This window comes from Panthera tigris, chromosome C2 (genome assembly GCF_018350195.1).
Source record: "Panthera tigris isolate Pti1 chromosome C2, P.tigris_Pti1_mat1.1, whole genome shotgun sequence".
NCBI lineage: Eukaryota > Metazoa > Chordata > Mammalia > Carnivora > Felidae > Panthera > Panthera tigris.
The window spans coordinates 76,167,962-76,194,602 of record NC_056668.1 but is presented as its reverse complement, the minus strand read 5'-3'; the positions used below and the strand labels follow the sequence as shown (position 1 = coordinate 76,194,602).

Sequence of the window (26,641 nt, the reverse complement as noted above, 5' to 3'; positions counted from 1 at the left end):
GATCAGACTTTCTTTACATCTAGAGATATACCAAGTATGGTCACTCTTTAAGATTGTTAAAAATCACCACCTTATATCTGAGAAAGATCTAACTAATTGCTATTACAAACCAAGTAACTCCTTGAAGTCAGGATCACAATCCTCTAGTTTCTTGGTGTATTGATAACATTTTGACACTGAGATTAAAACTTTGATCAGTTTCCACCTGTTCTCTATCACCTTGGACATCCCATTTGGTATCTCTGAATTAAGCCAAAACAGGTTATGATAAGAAAAAAATCATTCAGGAAACTCATTTCCATATAATTTCATATGAAGTTTTAGACCATATAAACTCCAGAGAGCTACTAAACTATCAAAAGGTAGTTGAATTAATATAATGTCTCCCGAATCACTATGGGTGAAATCCAAATTAATATATTATGTCCTTCATTTAATAGGCTTTGTTGAGTATCATGAAAATCACTGTCCTTGTTATTAAAGTTTCACGATGGTATATCACAGAAGAATAGGTTTAGAATAAAACTTAACATCATATATTTTCTTTTTCTCTTTTGTCAATCATTGCAAGTGCACCTGCTCAACCATTAGGTTTCTATTTATTATTTCCTGCCACGATCACCAGGATTTCTCAGATGCTTTTTTACTTCCTCATGTGAAGTTTTATGTTTTATGGTTTATGAATAATAAAAAACATAAAAATAGATTTCTAATTTCCATTTAACTTTTCAAAACAATTTTTGGTATACTATTTCTTATTGGTACAATATTTTTTTGGATTAAGTACTAAGAGATTCAAGAATATAAGGTCTATTTTAATCCAATCCTTTTGTTTTGTTTTGTTTTGTTTTTAACAAATGAGGACATTGGGTCTGTGAGAGGAAATTGATTTGCTCAAAATTGTACAGGCTCTCAGAGCAAGGTCCAGGACTCAGGTCTCTAGACTTCTAGACCAAAGTTCTCCTCATCACCTATAAGGTCCTCAGGGTATAATTGTCATTGTTGGATGCAATTTCTCTGGTTATACATTTCTAAAACAAACAGAAGCAGTATGTCTGACTGTGAAAATCTTTGTTCCGCTTCTGTAGGAGTTAATGTAGGCTCTTTTAGACCAGGTTTATTTGTGGGTTTTCACCTTCTGGGTTTCACTGTAAGTGTTCACACTAAAAGTGAAACTGGTTCTAATTGTGGAAGTTTTGCTTATTATTTTGAGTTTAGGTCTAGATACAGCTGCTTTATGTTACCTAGTTTGCAGAACAAATGCTAACCTCTTCTCTGCTATATTTTGGAAAGGAAGATAATCTGGTATTTGCACAATGTCTTCTTCAAGTCATTAACATATTGGACCAAAATTTTGAGTTTTGAGTTTTTTATAGCCTTCTGCTCTAAACAACTTAAATTCAGAGAGGTGTTTTTTCTAAATGCAGTTAGCAAGTTCTAGGCCATTGAAATCAGGATGCCTTCCTGATCAAATTTGGTAGAAATAAGACTATTGATTATGCTACCCCTTGCTGCCATATGCACTAAGACTTTTAAGAATGTAAGGCACATGTTGCTTTATTATACTGACAATTTTTTTTATTTTAAAACAATTTTGACACACTATCATTCAAATATACTGACAGAACTCTCAAAGAGCAGAAATGCCGTGTTTAAATTCCAGTATTATGATTGTTCCCCTTTGAGCAAAATATACAACAATTATCAATATGTTATCATAGCAATAAACAGGAAGTAGTAGTCAGATTTTCTTTATCTTTCTTATATATGTCATGGCAACATCCTTGAACCAAGATTGAAAATGGAAAAGAAATAGAATAGAGCAGGTACCCAAAGAAAGGAACTGTGGCTTGAGAATAAGCACCTAGTTTATACGTTGAAGATATTCTTCTTAATGCATTTTGATCTGTAATTATAATTTTGTGTTATTGTCTTTGCAATAAAAATATGTCCTAGAAATAAAAGGTATAATGAAACATCATGTAGTTTTAGTTCTTCTCAAGCGAAGTTGATGGTATTCCCCTTATCTATGGAGTTTTCGTAGCTTTAACAATTTCAACTTTTGTTTTTGCAGACACAACTTCCCTGGGTGAAATCACAGAAACATGGAAGATGCTTCAGTGAAGTTCTTTACACTCCTTAATGATTAAACTTTTAAGGAACTGATCTTCTGTAAATCCTTTCCACAGTTTGAACTTCAGTCCATCACATCACAGTATTGTTACAGCTTTAATTAAATTATGCAGACCACTTCAATGTATGGATATTTTTTAAATATACATTTTAGCTAACGGGAATGGTTACCTAGCCCCAAACTTTACTTTTCTAAGAAACAATGAAAAAACACAATACAGTGAAATACTTTCTATATTCCCACTTACATTTATCCAGTTGAAGAATAATAACTGAAGACTGATTTGTTTCTGTAAAACTTAGGTAGGATCTATTTGTTCATTATTGAGGAACATGGAAAGACAATATTGTATATGTTCTGTTAAATATTTTTTCTTCTCTTTTATCCTTTTCCTGGGAGCCTCTTTGGAAATGATAATGAGATTAGGCTTCTCTTAATGTATTCAAATTACAGTCAGGTTCAACCAAATAAAGCACAGCCTCAGTTCCAGAAATAAAAGAAGATGTGTAAGCAAGGAAAAAAAACAAAAAAAACAAAAAAACAGTAATTAAGCCCATCAATTTTATTATTCCAAAGAACTGAAAAAAAAAATACCTGCAGGTCAGGGCATATTGACAGAATTAGGAAGTGAAGGATATTAATCATTTATCAGGTTTGGACATCTCATGGTGCCTAACCACTTTCTCTAAATTACAACTGGTAGGAGGTGCCTGGGTGGCTCAGTCGGTTAAGCGTCAGACTTTGGCTCAGGTCATGATCTCGTGGTCTGTGAGTTCCAGCCCCACACTGGGCTCTGTGCTGATAGCTCAGAGCCTGGAGCCTGCTGTGGATTCTGTGTCTCCCTCTCTCTCTTCCCTACCCCACTCATGCTCTCTCGGTTTCTCAAAAATAAATAAACATTAAAAAACTGTTTAGTTACAACTGGTAGTTAATTAAGAGTAGCAGTGGCTGATTATGAGGAGAACAACCACACAGGAGTAACAGAGGAAAGTATGGAAGAAGACTAGGAATCATCAAAAAGTAAACCACTGGACCAGTCTGGGGCTTATTAAGTACACATAATTTTAACACAGTACAATAAACAATCTTTTTGATGCTACTGACTTGCCTAAGAAACTGTTTGACTGGTTTCATATACTGTGTTTAAAAAGGCATTGAAAAGTATAATGTGTTTAAGAATGATTTTTTTTAATGATTCAAATTATTTTTAATTGATCTATCGAAGTATAAAGTTTGATACTCTGGAACGCTCAGTTCTCAACAATAACTACAATATTACTACAACTTAGGTACATAAGCCAGTGGTACATTGGGTATGCTTTTAAAACACAAAGACAACTTATTTCTTGAACCAGAGAGTAGCAGAAGTTTGTAAAACCTCTGGAAAACTTCTTTAAACCCTAGCAATCACTGTCAGATGGACATGATATATGGGAGGAGAAAAGTTTGATGAATAGGGCAGAGTTTTATTTTAGAATATAAAGGAAGAATGTTATGAGAAGGTGTATTCATATTACAAGAGGTGAGAAATGGATAGCTGTTAATTTTAACTAAAATTGAATAAACATATGATCCAAAGAATACAATCAAAGACACACAGAAATGAACATATGCACTTAGAACATGGATGGCTTTGTATTCTTAGTTTAGGGAAAATTTCTTCAACTGCTGAAAGTCTTCAAATTTTAGAAAAATACAGTAAATGAATGATTTTGTTAATTGTGATAGATGGGCTATAGCAAGGAGAAATGAATTTTGAGAGAGCTAACCGATTCTGTTTTCAGAAGCTTGCATTAGAAAGTTAGCAGTGGTACATGGAAAATATCCTGTAGGACTTTCTATTTGAAATAATTATTGAAGAAGAAGTTAAAATGTTTCTTGCCAGCTTTCTTCAACCTTCTGTTCAATTTTAGGAATGTGTTCTATTCCTTGGAGGTTCTTTCTTCCCTTTTTCTCCCATTTGGTTATCTGTAAGCTTCTAATCCACTTGGATGCTGCTGCTTCATGCATTGACAAAAGGTATTAAAGCCTACTTTAGCCTAAAATTTTCTCATGGTGAAGGTTTAAAGTCGAAATAAACAAATTGATTTCCTATCACCTATATTTTTTAATGCAAAGTTATGCTTATGGCATTCCATTTAATTAAAGTCAGAGGTCACAATGTATGAATTTATACTCTATTCTGATGTGTAATAATGCATTTGTCTCATAATATAATATATATACAAGACTTTAATGAACAAAAAGAGAAAAATGTTTTCTCCACTTACAACTATTTTATTTCATGTTATTTCCACCACTACTTTATACAAAGTAGAAAATAAATCAACAGTACACCAGTTCGAAATAGGGCATTCTTTTAACATAGCAGGAAATTAAAACATGATTTCTGTTCAGAATATGATGAGTCATCTCATTCATTTGTGAAGCTTCATAGAGCAAACTGTGAATATGGATTTCTGTGTTCTGTCATCAATTACATAAACAATTTTTTATGAGGGATGTTTTATGATGCCGCATCATCTTAAAATTTACTCACACTACAGAAAGTCTAACAAATTCCACCTTTAATCTACAGATAGCTTTAGGGATTAAATTTCTTAAAGCAAACTATTAAAATATAACTTAATGGATTCTCCTAAAAGGAAGAAGTAGCAAAAAACCTTTCTGTGTGACCTTACTCCTAAAGATTCAAACTGCCTGCATATTGTTTAACCGTTCCAAAGGTAATAAACATGAGATGATGAAAGCGGGAATTTTTGTCTTTCTTCATAACAATATTATGTTTCTGTTTACTACTGGTGTAAATATGTAGGAATAATCAGGCATGATTGAGCAACAAATATTTATGTACATTTGAGTGGTTCCTAACAAGTATATATATGGCACTTTAGATATGTCACTCAACTTGGGTTTGTTTTATGGTTTTTTCAACTTAAGCAATATTGTTCATACTCTGCAATAATTTTCTCTTTAAGCACCACAAAATTGATATCATGTAGGTAAACTGCATTTCCCCCATATTGTGAAGTAAGGGAATGTGAGCAGGCTGGCCTTGCCATCTAGTCTAGTCCTTAATGTTATTTTAAGTTATGTTGACAATGTTTTGGGGCTAGAACAGGTGACACACAATATTGAAGTTGAATTCCCAGCCTTGAATTGACTAAATAAATAAGCTTGTTCATATGTAAGCAAGAGCAAGTTTGATATATGGATGTGAAAAGGAAAAAAAAAGAATCAAAAGAAAGCCAATGAGTTCTTTTGTTCTGTTTATTCTTTTGGCACAACGAAGCTAATCTCTTACAGACATTCTGAGTCTCAAATAGTTCATGATGCTGTGGAGGAGGCATAGATGAGAATTAAGAAACCAAAAGGCAAATTGTTTTGTAAGAAAGTTTTCTATCTCTGATACATCTAATAGTACTTTCTTCCAGAGTCTAATAAACCATATATTTCTGCTCCCCGTAATGTATTCATTTGGTTGTAGTAGTTTCAGTGACAATTGTCCAAATGAACAGAAAAGAGATAGTAGTTAGCACAATCATAAGAAAGAGAAAGGACAATGATGCATATTTTTTCCATAAGTTGATACAATTAAATTTACTTTAATTTCCAAGATGATTTTAAAATACTTTTTTAAAAAATTTTTTAATGTTTATTTAATTTTGAGAGACACAGAGCGTGAGAGGGGAGAGGCAGAGAGAGAGAAAGGCAAAAAACCTGAAGCAGGTTCCAGGCTCTGAGTTATCAGCACAGAGCCCAATGTGGGGCTTGAACTCAGAAACCCTGAAATCATAACCTCAACCGAAGTTGGATGTTTAACTGACTAAGCCACCCAGGCACCCTTAAAATATTTTTTTATCTTAGTGTTTATTTATTTTTGAGATAGCACGAACGGGGTAGGGATAGAGAGAGAGGGAGACAGAGGATCTGAAGCAGGCTCCATGCTGACAGTCCTGACAGCAGTGAGCCCCATACAGAGCTAGAACTCACGAACCGTGAGTAAGATCATGACCTGAGCCGAAGTCGGAGGCTCAACCGACTGAGCCAACTGGGTGCCCCACTTTTTAAAATATTTTAATTGATAGCTCAAAATCAGAGTCATCACCAGGCAAAATTATATGTAGAAAATGAATCTACGGAAAGCATACAATAGATACAGCACTGTAAATTTTAGCACTACAAGGCCATTTGATAACCCATGCCATGCAAAAGTGCAACTGATTTGTCATCATTCACAACTTAAACCTTAAGCATACAGTATGCAGAATAAACGCCATCCTTTCTTTATGCTCAAATAGCTAGAATCTTTAAGTAGTGGTGAGTAGATGTGTATCTTTTTCTAATGTTCTTATCTTTTTGTATCCAGAGAAAAACCTTCAGACACAGTATTTCCAAAAGCAGGCTAAAAAAGAAAGCAAAACAAATTCTTTATTAGGAGGATATTTGATGAAATATTACATTTGAATAAAATAGTTTATGTGTGCCAGTATGAGAGAGTTTTGTGAAAGGAATGTTCAATATGGAGTTCTTAGCCTCATGTGCATCTATAAATTAATTAAAATTAATGGGTGATGGGCCTTAAGGAGGGCATTTGTTGAGATGAGCACTGGCTGTTATATGTTAGTGATAAATCACTAAATTCTACTCCTGAAACCATTATTACACTATGTTAACTAACTTGGACTTAAATAAAATTAGAAAACCAAAACAAAAAACAAAACAGAAAAGAAAAGAAAATTCAGCTTCTTCATCCCACTAGCCACATTTCTAGTGCTCAGTAATAAGTTGTATCTAGTGACTACCATAATGGGCAATGCATTAGAGAACGCTCACATCATCACAGAAAGTTCTATTGGACAGCACTGTTCTACATTATAATGTATATAATACTATAAAGAGAATACAGTAGGTCATCCTATTAGATATGCCCCTTTGTTTTATATTTGGGGTAACTGAAATCCCAAAGAGGAAGTAGCATAAGCAAAAAGTATGATAAATATGTTTCTATTTGCTGGGGGGAAATGAAGGAAGAGAGTTTAAGGCTCACTTTGAAAACCATCAAATGTTATTTAAGTAATTTCATTATCACATCGAGTCTTCACATTCTGATCATTAAAATTATGCTTCAGAAAAATCAAACCAATTCTATCAGTATTTTAATCTTCAAATGCACAAATGAGTCCTTTTAAATGTTCTGTAGGCTGTTCCCAATCAATCAGGCTTGTCGTAGCTTCATAGAACACATTATAAATTTCTCTAATTTCCTTCCATCTAAGTGGTTTCTAAAATTATGACCCCAAGAAGATGGATCTTTGATTCTCTATTGATTAATGGGGAGCACAATGAAAAATGTTTTTAAAAAACTCAGTACTGTTAAGATACTCTTTGAAATAAATGCTAAGTATATCTACTCTCCAAGTTTCCCTCCCTCTCTTCTCACTGTGTAAACTGTAATCCTCAAGCTCATTACCACCTACACACACAGTGTTATGATAGCACTGAGTCTACTTTTCATTTCTACAGGAGTCACATCCTCCTTTAAGCGAAACTACATTCAAATCCTATGAAAGAAGTTTATTTTCCATTCCCATCTTCTTTTTATAGTGTGCTTCAGAAAGTTATCATCACTGCCCTTTCCGGCCCTTCAGATATCACTGAATATCTCAGTCTTCCAGGAAATAAATCTACATATATCCAAAAATTACATCACATGAGTGGCTCGATGAAGTATGCAATGGAGCATAGTTGGAAAATTTTTGGACCCGAATTAAAGGAAGTGTCATAAAAGATATTCCCCGTAGAGCAGCCAAACTCCTTAGTGTTTATCCATCATTTACCATCTAGGTGAAGAAAAACTCTAGCCGGTATTCTGGTGTTTCTTGATCTCTGTCCGGTTCACTCTTGTAATCCCTGTTTTTAGGAGGATATTATGTGCTAGGCAGCTATATATTTATTTTTCATCTCCCAACCCCAGGTTTCTTCAAATGTGCTGCTTCTATCCTACTTCAGTTTATGCACCCACAAAGCTCAAGTTATTAGGAGTGCAACTAAGTGAATAGATTGGAGTGAAAGCTAAGGAGAGTTTTTTTCTTCTCTTTTTTTTATTTAATAAATTTCACAGTACAGTTTTTAAATTTAAGGTGTATAAAGTGTTACTTTGATAAATTTATATATTGCAAATATGATTGCCATTGAAGTAGTATTTGTCATATTACATCATTATAGTGCAATATTATCGTCCTCACTCATTACACTGTGTATTAGATTTATGTGGTTTATTTCTACACGGTAGAAGTTTATATACTTAAACACCATCAACCTGAACCAATCCCTTTCCCTCTATAATCTCCTAGTTGCCACTGTTTTACTTGCTACTTTCTTCCACAGGTTTGACTTTAGATTCTACATATGAGTGATATCATAGAACACCTGTCTTTCTTTGACTTATTTGCTTAGCAAAATGTGCTCAGTGTTCACCCATGTCATTATAAATGGCAGGATATCTTCCTTTCTCATGGCTGAATAATATTCCATTGTGTATATGTACCCCATTTTCTTTTTTATCCACTCATCTGTTGTAATATACCCAGAAGTTGAATTGCTGGATCATGCGGTAAATCTGTTTTTAATTTTTTGAGGAATTTCCATATTGTTTGCCATAGTGATTGCACTAATTTACATTCCTACCAACAGTGTATGAGTTCCCTTTCACCACATCCTCACCAGCACTTGCTGTCTCTTGTCATCTTAATGATAGCCATTCTAACAAGTGTAAGGTGATATTTCATTGTGGTTTTGATTTGCATTTTCCTGATAATTAGTGAAGCTGAGCATCTTTTGTGTGCCCATTGGCTATTTTGATGTCCTCTTTGAGAAAAAAAAATATATTTAGTTCTTCTGCCCATGTTTTAAGTCAGATACTCTTGGGGGTTTTGTTATTATTAAGTGCTATCTTTTATGGTTTTTTTTGATATTAACCTCTTGTCCAACATATGCTTTGCAAAAATTTTATTCCATTTTGTTAGTTGTTTCTTTTGCTGTGAAGAATTTTTTAAATTTGATGTGGTCCCACTTGTTAATTTTTGCTTTTGTTGCTTGTGCTTTTGGTGTCATGTCCGAAGAGTCATTACCAAGACCAGTATTGATAAGCTACTACCCTATATTTTCTTGTAGGTGTTTTATATTATCTGGTCTAATGTGTCTTTCATCCATTTCAAGTGAATTTCTGTTTGTGGTGTGACATAAAGGTCCAATTTCATGTATTCAATTCTGCATGTATTCCTCCAGTTTTCCCAGCATCATTTGTTGAAGAGACTATCCTTTCCCTGCCAGGTGTTCTTGGCCCTGTGTTGAATATTAGTTGACTCTATATGCCTGCATTTAATCCTGGGTTTTCTGTTTTATTGGTCTATATGTCTATTTTTGTGCCAGTACTATACTGTTTTTACTACTATGGTTTTGAAATCTAGTTTAAAATAAGGTGTTGTTCTTTTATCCTCAAGATATCTTTGGCTATTTGGGGTCTTTTGTGGTACCATATAAATTTTAATATTATTTCTTTTATTTATGTGAAACATAAATTTGTGTGGTTTCTTTGAAATAGTGTTTTCTGTGTAATAGTATTTTGACATTGCACTGAATCTGTAGATAGCTATGCAGAATACAGCTGTTTAACAATACTTATAAACACAAGTTTATAATGTTTATGTTCCAATCCACAAACACACATTTCTTCCATCTGTTTGCGTCTTCTTTTTGATTTCTTTCAGAAAAGACTTATAGTTTTCATTGTGCAGATTTTTCAGTTCCTTGGTTAAATTTATTCCTAAGTAAATGAGTAAAAGACCTGAGTAAACATTTCTCCAAAGACATACAAGTGGCCAACAGACACATGAAAGGATGCTAAATATCACAAATCATCAGATAAATGCAAATCAAACCACAATGAGCTATCACACCATACCTGTAAGAATGGCTATTAAATAAATAAATAAATAAATAAAGCAAGCTAGCAAGAAAGCAAGCAAGCAAGAATGGGCAAAGATGTGAAGAAAAGGGAACCCACATGCATTTTGGGTGGGAAGGCAAAATGGTGCAGCCACTATGGAAAACAGTACAGAGGTTCCTCAAAAATTAAATACAAAACTACCAAATAATCAGCAGTTCTACTTCTGGATATTTAGCTGCAGAAAATGAAAACTTTAATTTGAAAAGATACATGTGTCCCTATGTTCATTGCAGCATTATCTACAATAGCCAAGATATAGAAACAACCTAAGTGTCCATCATTAGATGAATGGATGAAGAAGATTGATTACACACACACACACACACACACACACACACAATGGAATATCCATTTAAAAATTAAATTTTGCCATTTGTGACAACATGGATGGACCCAGAGGGTATTATGCTAAATAAAATAAGACGAAGACTATATGTAGTCTTTCACTTATATGTAGAATCTAAAAAATAAATGAACAAACAAAACAGAAACAGACTCTTAGATACAGAGAATAATCTGGCAGTTGCCAGAGGAGAGGGTGTAAAATAGGGGAAGGGGATTAAAAGGTACAGGCTTCCAGATATAAAATAAATCAGACATGGGAATTCAATGTACAGCATAGGGAATATAGTTAATAATATTGAAAAACTTTATATGGTAACAGATGGTGGCTAGATTTATCCTGGTGATCACTTTCTATTGTGTCACTATGCTGTATACCTGAAACTAACATAATATTTTACATCAAATACAATTCAATAAAAAAATTGTTCCTAAGTATTTTATTATTTTTTATGCTATTGTGATGGGATAGTTTTTTCTTCTTATGCTTCATCATTAGTATAAAGGAATGCCACTGATTTCTGTAAGCTGATTTTTTAATCTGCCACCTACTGAAATCACCAACTAATTTCAACAGTTTTTTACTAACTCTTTGAGATTCTGTATATATAAGATTATATCATCAGCAAAAAGTGAGTTTTACATCTTCCTTCCTTATTTGGATGCCTTTTATTTCTTTGTCTTTCCTAATTGCATAGCTAGGAATTCTAGCACTATATTTAATAGAAGTGATGTTCCCAACCTCAGGGAAATCTCTTTCAATTTTTCTCCATTGAATATGATATTACCTGTGGGCTTGTTATATATGGCCTTTATTGGGTTGAAGTATGTTCCTTCTATACCCAATCTGTTAAGGATTTTTATAAATGGAAAGATGTTGTATTTTATCATATTTTATCATAAATTCTGAATGAAGTTAGCAGGTATCTATCAACTATAAAATAAATTATTAAAGCAAACTATAATATTTCCCAGTAAGCATAAGTTACTATTGCATTAGCTGGGTCTCTAGGTCCATTTTACTTTCATGTAATGTTATTCATACTTTTGCAATAGAACCACACTTTAAGTATAATGTGGGTTGTTTTTGTCACCTAACCTGGGCATCTATTTCATATGTTTTACTTTGTTCCTACTATATACAAATATGTTTTAATATCTACTTGCATAAATACAACTAAAAAGTTTCTTTGACACTCCCCCAAAATGTTCTAGCTAATACCCCAATTTTTCTACCCTTTAAAACAAAATTTTTCAAAAGTGATGTATATTGTCAGTGTTTCCTGACAAATGATAAAAATATTGTTTTATCATTTTCTCCTTCAACAAAAGTCCACCAAACAATTCTTGGCCAAGCCATTAATAATCTTTCTATTGCTGTTCAGAAGGAAAGTTGGAGTTATCCAACTTCAAATATAGTTTCACTACCTCTTCCTGGAAGGAGTGGGGCATTCTTTGTCACTTCCTTCCTTGGTAGCTGCTCCTACCCAGCCTCCTTTGCTGATTCTCTCATCTGCCCCATCTCTAACCTTGGAATCACTTAGGCTTCAGGCCTGGCTGTCTTCTCTTTAATATCTAGAGCCATTCCTTAGATGGTTTCATCACAATGCCAAGCAATATTGATATGTTTATAACTGTCAAATGAATAACTCCAATATGAGCTGTTTCCCTAAACCTCGAATTTATATATTCAATGGTCTACTCAGATCACTACAGGAAGTCCCCCCTTATCTGTGTGGGATGTGTTCCAAGACCATCAGTGGATGCCTGAAACTGCAGATAGTTCTGAATGCTATAAATACATGTTTTTCCTATACATACATACTGATGATAAAGTTTAGTTTATAAATTAGGCACAGAAAGAAATTAACAACAATAAATAATAAACTAGAACAATTATAACCATATACTACAATACAAGTTATGTGAATGTGGCTTCTTCACAATGTCTTATTATACTATAATCACCCTTCTTATGATGATGATGTAAGATGATAAAATGCCTATATGAGGACATGAAATGAGGTGAATGATGTAGGCCCTGTGATGTAGCATGAAGGTACTATTGACTTTCTCATGGTATGTCAGAAGGAAGATCATTTGCTTCTGGACTATGGTTGACCACAAGTAACTGAAACCCAAAAATGTACATAAGAAGGCCTGCTATACTGGGATGATATTGCTATGCATAGCATAAGCCCAAAACATCTGTGGTAGGGATGTGACTGTCCAAATATTCCTTGTGCTTTTTTTACATTTCCAAGGTGCTTCCCCGACCCCAGTAAGTTAGGTTAAGATCATGAGTCTAATTTTGGCAGATAAGAATGTGTTTACCTCCATTTCTTTCCTGTCCCACTACAGGGACACATAGTGTGGATACAGAGTAAAGGAAAGTGACCAACATACACAAGGCTTCGTGTAAATAAAAAATAAATATTAAAGCAAGTTACATCACTGAGATAGTAAGGTTACTTTGCTAGTGTAGTTTGCCTAATTCATCCCCAAATGCAATGTGACAGCAAATACAAAGGGAATAAAGAGTTCAGAAACACAAGCTCTCAAAATGTTCAAAGGGTTAACTTCCTCTAGATCCAAAACACTATAAAATGAGATTTAAAATTACTCCAAGTGACAGAGGCTCCATAAATAACAATTTGAATAAAGAAGTCAGAGTGAGTGCTTAGTCTTTAAGGCATGTTCCAGATACTTGCTTTTTTTTTATTTTAATGTTTATTTATTTTTGAGAGAGAGAAAGACAGACCAGGAGTGGGCGAAGGCAGAGAGAAAGGGAGACACAGAAGCTGAAGCAGCCTCTAGGCTCTGAGCTGTCAGCACAGAGCCTGCACGAGGCTTGAACCCACGAACCATGAGATCATGACCTGAGCCAAAGTCAGATGCTTAACTGATTGAGCCACCCAGGTGCCCATGTTCCACATACTTTCAAGACAACTGCTACTAAATTGGGGCTGAGAAGGCAGAATAATTAAAATTGTTTCTTCAAAAGCATTTGCGTGTAGCAAGCAGATGAGAAGCTTTCTAAATTTTTGAAAGGACATCATAAATCCTAAAATAAAAATATCTTTGATATTTTAAGACAAAATAAACCTCAGACCTCCAACTTTGCAAGAGTGGGATAAGACCCAAGAAAACTGTACCATCCCAGTGAAGAGAATATTCCCCAAGGAACACATAAGATGTATCCAGGGATGAAAATGAAAAAGCAAAAATCTCAGACAGTGTAGCCACCAGAAATGTTACAATAGGCAAATGACTCCTCCTAGATACTAAAGGCTCCAATCAAGACACCTTTTTCCATCCCCAGGGTAGGAGACCTTTATAATATTTGCCCAGTGGGGTTTCAGAATTCCTGGAGGGTAGCATTCTGTGTATCTCTTGTTTGTTTCCTTTATGGATTGATTTCTGATTGTGGTTATCCTGTCCCTGTTCCTCTGCCAATTATTGGAATTGTCCTTTTAGCCAACAGGTCTGTGAATGAAGAGGAAGAAGCCACACTGTATCTAATGAAGACTAGTATCTCCTGGAAAGCCTGTTCTTTGTTCTGGGTTCAGTCAGTGAAAGAGATCTGGGATTGTCTCTAATGGGAATGGGATAAGTATAGTCTATGTGGTTAAGGAGAGATGAAAGGACTGACTGTAGTAGAGGCAGTGGTCCCCAGGTATTATATGTACTTCCTAAAATTTATCAGCCTATCTTGCCAGTATTTTGGTGGCAGCCCACATGACTAATTCTAGCCAGTGGACTTCAGAAGTGACACTTCTCACTGAACCAAGTTCTGAACTGAGGCAGTTTAGACCTGGGGTGTGTCCTCTATTCCTTTCCTATGTCTTGGCAATATTAGAGGCAGTCAAGCTATAACAACCTTTCAAATGATATAGTCAGAAAATCAAAGAGGGTTATACTACATGTATTGGACTTTATTATATGATAGTCCTCTGAGATTTAGATTAAAACTGGTAACACATCATAGCCTAAGCTACGCTAATTATGAGAAGGCCCAACAAATCTCTATTTCAACCCTCTACACTACCAAACTTTCTCCTCTTCCAGCTATCTCTGGTTCAATAAGTAGAATTTGCCCTCTTTTTCCTAGTTGCTTGGAACAAAATCTTTGGAGTCACTCTTGACACCTTCCGTCATTTTTTAATACAACCTACGTGTAATCCTACAAGAAATTTTGTTGGCTTCTTTGTTGAAAATATAGCCAAAGAATAAGATCCCTCCTTATCAATTCACTATTGCCAAACCGAATGCAAGCTGCTACCACTAAATTATTTTTATTAAAGTTTTCTCTGCTTCTACCTTTGCCCATCTTTTGCAGTGTGTTCTCCACAAAGCATCAAGAGTGGTTGTACTAAAAATTATCTCGTATCACTCTTGAGCTCAAACTTTCCAGTGATGTCCCACATGATACCTAGTAAAAGCCAAAGTCCTTAAAACTCCGGAAGGTTCTACTACCATCTCCTTCAGGTTCACTGGCTGAGTCACTTAGCAGTGGGGTTATTTTCAGCATATAATTTAATCCCTCTGAGATGTAATTTCCTCATCTATAAAATAGGCATAGTAATAGCTACCTGATGTTTATGAAGAGAATAAAATAATAATTATAGCATTGATCAAAACCATAAAAAACAAGTTAAGTTTACATAGTACTTACTATTTGCTAGGCATTATTCTAAATTCCTTTCATATATTACTCATCAAGTCCTCCCAACAATCTCATAAAGATACTTAGGATTATAATTTGCATTTGGGGGCAAAGAAAATAAGGCACAGGAAGTTAGATAATTGCACAAGTTCAAGCAGGTAGAAAATGTCAATATTAACTTGAACCCAGGCAGTGTAGCTCTAGTGCTTATGTATTAACCACAATATTTTGAGATATGAAAATATAAAATATAATATGCTAAGTGTTTAAATAATACCAGTGTCTCCTTTTCCCCCTTAGTAGCAATTGTGACATAGGTTTCTGTACAAGTTAAAGACAAATCTGGGAAGAAAGACAAGTGTAAATAAAACAAGTTTTAGGAAGGCTCACATCACTCTATGAATGGAAAAACATACATACAAGTTTTTCAAATATAAGAACTAATTCAGCAAGAAACAAGAATTTCCCAAGAAATATTATAAATAGTAAGAGGGATCCAAAAGACAAATCCTCCTAAAATTAAATGTTATGAATCAAGCCTTGAACCAAACGTTAGAGCAATGACTTTAATAAAGATGTTCTAAAATTCTGGATTAACTTGAAACTTGATTGTTCCCTTTTGTGATTCTCCTATCTCTAGTGTTTAAGCAAAACAGCAAAGGTAAGTCACAATTTTAAACAATAAGGGCCTATTTTACTTAAACCTAGAACATATGACCTTGCGACACACTGCTATAAACACCACAGAACTCAGATACATTCATATGGGAACGTTTTCACTGGAATCTTTTTTAAAAATATGAGCCTCGGAGGTGCCTGGGCGGCTCAGTAGGAGAAGTGTCTGACTTCGGCTTAGGTCATGATCTCATCGTCTGTGAGTTTGAGCTCCATATCAGGCTCTGCACTGCTAGTGCTGAGAATCCAGATTTTATCTCAAGATCATTTCAGCTTTAGTTTTGGTTTTCTTTTCTTTCTTGTTTTTTTTTTTTTTTCCCAAGTGGAATTTGACTATTTGGGATTCTCATTCTCCTCTCTCTCTTCCCCTCCCCCACTCTTGCTTTCCCTCTCTCAAAATAAATAAACTTAAAAAATAAAATAAAATAAAATAGGGGCGCCTGGGTGTTTCAGTTAGTTGAGAACCCAACTTCAGCTCAGGTCATGATCTACAGTTCATGGGTTCAAGTTCTGGGTAGGACTCTGTCCTGACAGCTCAGAACCTGGAGCCTGCTTTAGAGTCTGTGTCTCCCTCTCTCTCGGCCCCTTCCCCCTCTCCTGTTCTGTCTCTGTCTCTCTCTCTCTCTCTCTCTCTCTCTCTCTCAAAAATAAATAAACATTAAATTTGTTTAAAAATAAATAAAATAAAAAATAAAGATATGAGCCTTGATTTTGAGCACCACCATAGGATTAAGAAATATCAAGTTACTCTCTTTCTTCTTAGTAATAATTGCAAAACTAATCTTTCAGATGTCAATTTTAAAAATTTGAAATGAAAATTTACCTCGCTTATTGGGATGGGAAGAAGATAGACCACCTATAGCATAGGATATCTCCGAATCTTTTGCCTCTGCGAGCTGCTCTTTTAGATTTTCCAGCTGTTAAAAATCAAACATAAAAATTATTCATCTTTAATTAGAATGATGCTATTTTCTGTTGAAGAAGAGAAAGTATTTGAATAAAACAGGGAAAAGAGTAAGAAAAACAGAAGAAAGGGAGAAAGGAGAAACAAGGAATTGAAAAGGAGAAAAAGTAATGAAGAACGTAAACAAAGAGAAACAGGAAGAGTACAAGGAAACTAGTATTTAGAGACTGACTGAGAAAGGTACATGACTCAACAGGACATGAGGAAAAAACAGGTTTATGGTTAAGGAAGTCCACTCTGGGTGTTAATTAATGGGGAGCCTGGAAACACAGCCTGTGTTCCTGGACTCGATTCCATGTCACCTATAATGAGCAGTGCTTTTCAAGGAGCTCCACAGAGTTATGTAAATGTTTGGATTTCCTGAAATATTTCTCCTTTCCAGCAGGAAGGGAGAAGTATTTTGAGGCTTTAGGGTTTTTACCCAGAATTCAACCCATGTTCATTTTTAGCAAGCTTTCTGATTGTCTACACCCTGAAGATCTAACTCTACCAAAGTAGAGTTCAGCCTGGCTACTGAAAGTGTCCATGTCTGACCCGCCTAGAATGATGGGACACAATTCTCTCTCCCAAAGAGCCACATGGTTTGCATAATAATGGATTTGCATGCATGTTTGTGAAAAAGTTTTGAAATCATTGAATCTGGTGATTTTCACATTTTCTTTACAGCATGTCAAGGAGTTGGGGAAAAGGCTGCTAAGGGTCTCCCTCTGAGGAGGCTGAGAGCGGGTTCAAAGAGGTGACCCTTCAGGCGCCCAACCAGGTGCTTTAAACAGAACAGCTCCACCTTCGTATGCAACCGAATGAATTGGATATGAGACCGTATCCAATTTATTTGGGAAAAAATATTTCCACTTTTAAAAATAATAATACATTCTGAAAATCACCAATCTAGGTATAGCCTCCTATTTTATAGTGAGGAGATTTAGATCCAGAGAATTTTAATTTGTTTCTGGTCTCATAACAATTGGAGAGCTGGGACGAGAATCCAGATTTTATCTCAAGATCATTTCAGCTTTAGTTTTGTTTTGGTTTTCTTTTCTTTCTTGTTTTTTTTTTTCCCAAGTGGAATTTGACTTTTTTTCTAATGAATTACTTTACTTTTTCTCTAGCAGGAATAAAAAAATTTTAAGGTATCATACTGTAAAATTCAAACTGTGCCCAAAGATAAATGCCTTCTAATTATTATTAAAAATGAAATGTAAGTATTTCACACTCTCACCTGGTTAAGTTCTTCCAATTTGCCAGTCAGTTCTGTATCTGCAAGACACATTCGTTACATGAAAACTTTCGTGGCAAATAATAGATTCATCCCGATTCACACATTTGGGATCTTATGTGGAAGGCAAAGGTCTTTTCCATAAGATTTGAGACCACCCACCATCCCTAATATAAGACCCAAATATTTTCTCAATGCCTGACATATTGAATTTCAACCAGTTATGTCATGAGAAAATACCTGATTTCTTGTAATAAGCACAAAGCTTTCTAAAACAGACCATAGTTCTAAGAAGGACTATTATTTAGAAGTAAATTATTCTACTAACATGAGGAAATTTTATGAAACAATAGTAAGTGAAAAAAAGTGGGACACAAACATCTATGCAATTCATTCATGAAAGAAATTCCCAGAATATTGATATTAGCTCTCTCTGGGTTTTACAGTTTGAGTATGAATTTTTCTTTTTTATAATTTCATACATTTTCTTCAATGAGAATATCTTATTTCTAATTTTAAAACCCTGTATTTTTAAAGTATTCATTAAGATGTTGTTATAGTCAGCACATTGTCCCATGACTAGATTTTTTTTTTTTAGAGGATCAGATGTTTTTGGAGAGTGTAACACATTGACATATTCTCACATTTTCTCTTAGGCTAGACTTGCTAAGTTTCTGACAGTGTCATTTCTTGGAGAAAACTCTAATGCATAATTGTAAATTAGATTCTGCTGATCTTCAAAGAAAAAAATGTCAGTCGGTGTGCCTAAATTTCCCAGTGGTCTCTACTCCAATTGTTTCCCACATGGAGAGAATTTCATTGCAAATGTGCTAACTTAACTGCCATTAAAATGCAGTTAATTTGTGAAATTTCTAATGAAAACCTGGGAACAGATTTGAAGCATTTAGTAAAAGAAAATATTAACTGTATGAGTGAGGAGTTGCAGAGATGAGAATATGACTAAAGATAACTATTTTGTAAATAGATGGTTACTGATCCCATTAGGACCCTCTAATTGAAGAAAATAGGATTTTAATATTTTTTAATAATGCCATTGCTTTATCATGAATATGAAATAATAAGATACACTTAAGCTGTCAGTGCAGCATGAAAAGGAGTAGTTATTACTTTACTACAAATTAAACTTGAGAAAGAACAGGTCAGAAGACAGAATAAATTCCTAACTTACCAATGCTAGAAGGTCTTTGGAAATCAAAATTTTTATTCAGTAGAGCCAGCAATAGTTCTTCGTGGTTTGCATCTTCTTTATCTGGAAACAACTCATTTCCTGTAATAATCATCCCAATGTAATGAAGCCTCCATTTTCGATCTGTGTCACCGAAAGCACTTTTAATTAAATACATTTTATAGCTAACTATCAATGCATATACTCACCAAAAAAAGCGCTGTGGACAAAGGTGTGTAACCCAAAAAGAGGAGCTGTTTCAAAAATCATTGAATGTATAGGAGCAAAGAGAGATTATGAGAGAGGGAGAGAGAAGAGGAGAGACAGTATGTCTGAAAGGTGACACCCTAAAATTTACCTGCTAAATTTGGGTAGTAGGTAAATTTGGGTAGTAGAATCGCAGGTAAATTTCTTATTTTTTATCTGTGTTGTTGAAATTTTCTACTCTTGTGTTTAATATGAAAAATATAAAAGTTATTTTTTTAAGTTTATTTATTTATTTTGAGAGAAAGAGGAAGAAAGAGAGGGCAGGGGAGGGGCAGAGAGAGACAGAAAGAGAATCCCAAGCAGGCTCCATGCTGTCAGTGCAGAGCCTGATGGGGGCTTGAACTCACAAACTGTGAGATCATGACCTGAGCCGAGATCACGAGTTGGATCCTTAACCAACTGAGCCACCCAGGTGCCCCAAAAATTTTCTAAAGAAAAAAATAAACAATATTTGATTTTAAGATTCTATGTGCTATGCACATTTAAATATGAGCCATTTTGTGTTCTGGAGATTGCCTTTAAACCATTCAAGGAAATCTTATGGAAAAGGTGATATGAAGTCTCCTTTCTCCACGTTGACATCTTTCCATCTTTGCCAATTTGCCTCCCAGCCCATTCATTGATCAGATGCTCAACTCTTTCAACACCTTAAAAGCAAAATATCACCCAATTTTCGTAAATATTTTTATTCTGGAGTAGAAATCAGGATAATAACCTTTACTCAAGCTATAAGACATGAAGACTCAACAAGATATCTATCAACAAGTAATGCAATTGAGGTAACAACTAGTATCTTACGAACAAAATGAACTTTAGTGATGTGGCCTGAAAAGCCAAGCTTTTATCCAGAACTTCTGTGGGATCATGCTCCCACTTGCTAGCTCCTCATTCTAGCTGACAGCTTGAACAGAAGCTAGATTCATTGAGTCTGAAGTTTAGAAGTGAGAATATTGTGGTTTTAGCTACAGAAATGGCCCATAATTTAACTATATTATTCTGTTTAATCATCTGTCTTTTTTGTGTCTACAAAATGTTAATTGATTAACTCAAACAATTAAGAGGTTAATAAAACGAATGAGAGAGACTTGATGAAGAAGCAAATGGATGACGTGGGAGAGGTGACAGCATCATTTCTACATTGACCAAACATAGTTTATGGATGCTCAGCTCTTCAATTTCCTTTACTTCATAAACATAGAAATTATCTGTAACATTTTTTTCTACTGATTTATTAAAACATTAATACAGTATCAATGGAAATTTGCTTAACATCAGTTATACGAAGACCCTCAGAGATAGTTTAGTTTAAGATGTGACCATGCAATAACGTCATTGTTATTACAGTTGTTCATCAAAATGTTAAATTACAATCTACAATCTTTAAAATATTTTTCTTAGAAAAAGAAATAGGGTACATATTATAGCCAGATGACAATGACTACTTATTTTAGAACTGTGATAAGAGAAACCAATTCATTGCCTTAAACTTAGAGAATGTATAAGACCAGAAGGAGGTAACAAGGAAAGTGTAGAGCTGAAGCTTTTAGGAACTTAATTACTAATCCACTTCTGCATATTTAAGTGGGACATTTTTCACAAAAGAAATTGAATCAATTTGCCTCTCTTTACTACTTTTGTTTCCAGTGGTTACACTTGCATAACTCTCCTCAGAAATTCTTGTCAGTACCTTTAAAGACAACCATGGTTTACAGGAATCCCTGAAGAAAAAGTTTTTTCAAGAAATTTTTTAAAAATATTTTTTATATTTCTAAAGTTAAGATATTGTCTTAGAAATATAATTGAAAATAAGTCTTTTTTCTTTTTTTCATTTTTAGTTTTAAAACAGATACAGCTTTAAAAGAAAACAATTACACATACTTTTAATATGCTTTTGACTTTGAACTAAAAGTTAGTATGACAAGGGAAATGCTTGAATAAAAAATACCTGAGTGTAGGTGAACCCTTAGCACAAAGGATGACAAAGTTATCCAGACATGACAGAGTGAAGGCTTTTGCAAATACACAGATAATGCTGGTTCATTGCTACTTAAGATACTGAATTTTTTTTAATTTTTTTAATATTTATTCATTTTTGAGAGACAGAGAGAGAGCATGAGCAGGGGAACGGCAAAGAGAGAGGGAGACACAGAATCCAAAAATGGCTCCAGGCTCAGAGCTGTCAGCACAGAGCCCAATGCGGGGCTGGAACTCATGAACCATGAGATCAAGACCTGACCCAAAGTTGGGTGCTTCAATGACTGAGCCACCCAGGCACCCTTTAAAGATACTGAATCTTAAAGGTTTCATTGTCTCCTCACTTTTCACTCAAATTTGAAGCTTCTCACTACATATAGACAAGAAATTTTACCAGAAAGAAATCTGGAAGTCCCCAAAATGATAAAATACAAAACAATAAATTTTCCAGTATTCTTGGTCTTGATATTCACTCTTCATCATTTTGTGGCAGGCAGTTTGCCCCATGTCAGGTTTATCTATTGAACCATGCATTTCTATAGCTCCAACCAAATGACAGCTGGCAGATTGTGTCATTTGTCTTGGACATTGTCTAACACAGAAAGAGCGGGATGGTAACCCCCCAAAATGCTTATTTGAACAATATGTTCAAGGACATAAGTCAAACCTTTGGCTGCTTTGAAATACGTGTATATGGAGAGAGACTCACTCTAATCATAGACAATTTAGATCAGAAAATAACCCTACTAGTAACGTAATCTTCTCTGTTTATATACAATAAAATAAATCCAAGGGAGTACCAGAGAGAAAAACCTTTCCAATATGCTGCCAGTGATGTATGCATATCACTGTGTGGTATTCTGGGGTCAGAGGTGTTATTTAACTTTAACCTAGCAAAATACTTTAGAGTTTGATTTTTCTGTATTCCACATCCACATGAAATCAGAAGTTACATTTACCACCAACATCCTAATTTTGCAAAGTCCTCAGTGAATGGTCTCATTTTTCCTCATTTACATTGTGTTAAGAACATTGAAAATACCATCATTTCACAGGAAGAACAAAGGAGGCCTATCATGTGCAATGATTTTGATTGGCCAAAGACTAAATGTGAGCTATGGATAAAATCCAGACTCTTTTGATTCCCAACCTTATATCTAGGTCTCTAAGACAACTTATTTTTCATGGGAAAATCCCAATAAATAAATAACAAGGATTTATACAATTTTATTTTCACTGCCAAAAGAACTGCTCTCTCATTGACTTTTAAAACCACATTGGAAGCAACATGGTCTAGTAAAATTGAATTTGATCCCAAAGGGAGAAACTTGATCCCTCTTCTCAACCAAGTATCATGTAAATAAAATGTATTCTATCCTGTTTTGGTTCCCCTATGTAAGACAAAGTTAAAGGCTCTTTCCTTCCCAGCAAGGAGTTCAGTTAGACTATAGATAATCTCAAAATTTCAAGCTGGAAGGAAAATTAGAGAGCACTATTTTAAATTACTATTTTCCAAACATAAAGAAATATATAAAAGTTTCAATGAGGTTGTTTGCCTAATAAATCAACATTAAATTTAGCCCTACTGATTCTCAGATGAAGAGCTATTTCCAGTACAAAATGCATTGAAAATTTTAAAGAAAGATCAATACAATTTACAATATTATAAGAGCAAAAATTTATTTTCTCCAACTTCCTCATGGTACAAATTTTAGATGTCATAGATTAAATTATTTCATTTAATATAAGTACTCTATGTTAGAAATCTGATAAATACAGTCAATGCATAATGTGGATTTAGCATCTTCTTCCTGAAAATACTATGTAGATTTCCCCATGCATTATTATTTCTAAATCTCTGCAAACACAAATTTCCATCCTAATGTGTTTTTATCTAAGTCATTCTCCTTTCATTAGTAACTTACTTATAATCTCATAGGTTAAAAATATTATTTTGCTTTCCCCAGATACACTTTAAAATATGCACATATTAAAAAATAAAATAAAATATGCACATATTAGGTAATTGATTGTATTACTACTTACACGTTCACTATCTTTGGTCATAGAACAGAAGTGAGAAAAAAGGTGCCCCGTGATTAGATAAAAAATTAGGTGTAGTCAAAATAAATTTAGTACAATGTTGGTTAAAATTAATTTACTTGAGAAGAACAGCATCACGGATTACATGTAATTTAAAACAGCAACTTCTGAAAAGATGTTTGATGATTAATAATACTAATGCCTTAACACATTATTTTGATAATGGCAGAGAAATCAAGGCAATGCAAACAGAAAGATAAGGATTATTTACCCATCTGTAGGATTTTAGATTCATGTGTACATACCTTGGGTAAGATATGGCCCTCCATGCACCAATTCGAAAAATATCATTACAGATAACAAAGTTAGGAGTCCAAAGCAAAGAGTGGTTGAAAGGATCTTGTTCATGTTAAAAAATCTTCTTTGTGCTAGCAGAGAAACTGACTATCCAGGTCAAGATGAATACTTCAGTGGCTCTGGAATGCTGCAGAGATCACTTTTAAAAGGTGGCAAGTGTGCTTCAACTACAGATGATCTGGACAAAGAAAAAAAACTTATAAAATGTAATGCATTCTGTCAACATGATTCACTACTTGGAGAAGTGACAGGTTTGCTACTCAGTCAATGACAGGAAGAACCCAATCGATATATCTCATACCTGCCCATTTCACTAAAAGCAGGCATTCCTATGCATGCCCACGCACTTCAGACACAGGCACAAGCATAGAGCGAAAATTGGCAATTGAACCTGTTGTTTCAATTTTCATAACAATCAAATGGGAACAATGCCTTTCATTTGACCAAATTAGAGCCCCCCCACCCTTCTTTCCCCCCACCCCCCCACCCCAGATGTCCCTGATAGCCCATGTTATTTGCAACCATCACTTCATTTTTAACCAACCAAATAGATTTGAGTTGGGAAGAGCTCAAATTGGAAATGAATCATAATGGGAACATTAATGTCTTACTGCACTAAAGAAGGATGGTTTCATTTTGCTGCAACCAGCACTTCTAAAGATTAAAGCTAAATCTAATTAATTCAAAGTTGGCAAATGTCCCGTCAATTACACTCTTTAATACTTGCTTTAATTGTAATGGTTTTCTTTTTAAGTCGAAGTCTTTCAGTACATCCACAATTCCAGTTTTATGGCTCCAAAGATGTGCTAATGACCTCTGGCCTTGACACTTACTTCTTCTGTCAAGAGAACTCTAGATGCATTAGCTCTAAAACTGACTCCTTTCCCTGTGCACAAATGGCAGCATGAGATGATGTGAAAGAAGGGCAATGGCCCATCTTTTCACTAACCCATTGCCTTAATAAATTCCCTAAATAAAGTCTCAACTACTTAGTTTGATATTCAGCCTTGTTTTTCTTTCACAGGCTCATTTCCACCAAATGTCTGGGCACCAGTCACAGTAAGTTTTCAATCCCTGAACACACTTCGCACTTCCTCACTTCAGAGTTTGCTGACAAATTTCTATCTACCTGGACTCCTTCATTCCACTGCCATTTTACCTGTTCATTCCTTAAGTATCCGATCAAATGCCACCAGCTCTATTCAGTCTTTTGGGTCTGTCTCTCTCTTTTGCTTTCAGACATATATTTTGGTTTTTTGTTTGTTTTGTTTGTTTTGTTTTGTTTTGTTTTTACCTCCTTTGGACTTTCATAAGACTTTTTAGATATCTATCATCACTCCAAATCCATTCTTCATTTCATTACAGTTACGTCTTTTGTGTCTGCCTCCACTATTAAATTGTGACTACTTTGAGAGCAGTTATGGTCATAGATGTTTCTGTCCTGATTTGCAAATATTGGAGTGATTCAAAGGAAAAATAAGTGAAAACATATTTCATTTGTGAGTAAACAGCAACTGAAATATATGGAAATTTAAAGGCAAAATTGGATAATGCTCTTAAACTTTATATCTAGGTATAAAGCTAAGTGACAGAATACAATACTTGCAGCTCCTTAAGTTTCTATTCTCTCTTTAGCCTAAAAATTCAAGAACAATGTCTTTGAAACTTGATCCTTAAAGTTTTTCATACCATAGTGTTTCAAAACCTGTCATTCAAATATACCTTGATGCCATTTACCATTATTTATTTACTAGGTTATTTGGATTAGCTTTTTAAGCTCTAATTTTAAAAAAAAAAAGTACATCAGTATAGAAAACGTAAAATCAGTATTACTTAATGGACAAAAAAATATACAACTATGATGAAAAATAGTATAATTGCAAGAAATTATTACAGAAAAGAATAAAGAGGCACCTGCAAGGCTCAGTCAGTTAAGCATCCGACTCTTGGTTTCAGTTCAAGTCATGATCTCATGGTTCGTGGGTTCAAGCCCATCAAGCTCTGTGCTGACAGTGTGGAGCCTGCTTGGGATTCTCTGTTTCCTTCTCTCCCTGCCTCTCTCTCTCTCTCTCTCTCTCTCTCTCTCTCTCCAAAAATAAATAAATAAATATTTTTTTAAAAAAAGAAAAGAGTAAAAAAATATACAATATACTGATAATAAACCTGATCATTCCTATATAATATATTGATAATAAATTTCATAATCCAAAATGAAGACCCGACAATAAATAACAAATGAAATGGCAAGTTAAATATGAGTCAATATTAAAGACATGTTCAGTTCATGGTTCCTTAATTTAAAAAAATGTTTTTAAATGTAAATAAAATTTTTGGATTTTTAAAAATTTTGATGTTAAACAGCAGGTCAAGGAACCCCAATTCCTATGGGGTTTGCCTACTTAAAAGAGGCAAATTAACTGCCTTCTCTGATAAGGTTGGGTACTGATGACTCATTTCTAAACAAAATGTTATGTATTAATTTTGGTCTACAAACATTTGTTTCGGGAAATCCGAGGCAATCTCCTGAATCTTCTGTCATATTTTAGCTGATGTTGGCAAAGTGATGAAAAATAAGTGACTTGTCCATGACCCTTCCATCTACTTTGGGGAAAAAGCTCACAAAGACCAAAATATTTTACTAAATTCTTTTTTTGATTATATATATATATATATATGTGTGTGTGTGTGTGTATATATATATATATATATAGTGTATAATCTAATTAATTGTTCAAATAAAAACAAATTTTCACTAGTGATTGTATTAAACAAATAAATGAAGTTAGATTATTTGTTTCTGGAGCTG

General features: G+C 34.3%; 2 protein-coding genes across 11 annotated transcripts in view; one reads left to right on the top strand and one right to left on the bottom strand.

The window, feature by feature from the left end:
• OSTN (osteocrin) overlaps positions 1-2,240 on the top strand; it is a 230,697-nt gene extending 228,457 nt beyond the window's left edge. For all 10 annotated transcript variants that reach the window (XM_042956506.1, XM_042956505.1, XM_042956504.1 and 7 more), the window contains one exon: positions 2,075-2,240. The gene's annotated coding sequence lies outside the window, so the exon portion shown is untranslated. The remainder of the gene's footprint in view (positions 1-2,074) is intronic.
• Positions 103-23,905, bottom strand: UTS2B (urotensin 2B). Its single transcript, XM_007083639.2, has 5 exons — positions 23,784-23,905; positions 19,198-19,296; positions 18,012-18,049; positions 16,652-16,745; positions 103-242 (listed from the first exon to the last, which is right to left on the bottom strand). Exons 1-5 carry the CDS (start codon positions 23,884-23,886, stop codon positions 103-105), a joined length of 474 nt encoding a protein of 157 aa, XP_007083701.2. The 5' UTR covers positions 23,887-23,905.
• Between the last annotated feature and the right edge of the window lie 2,736 nt (positions 23,906-26,641).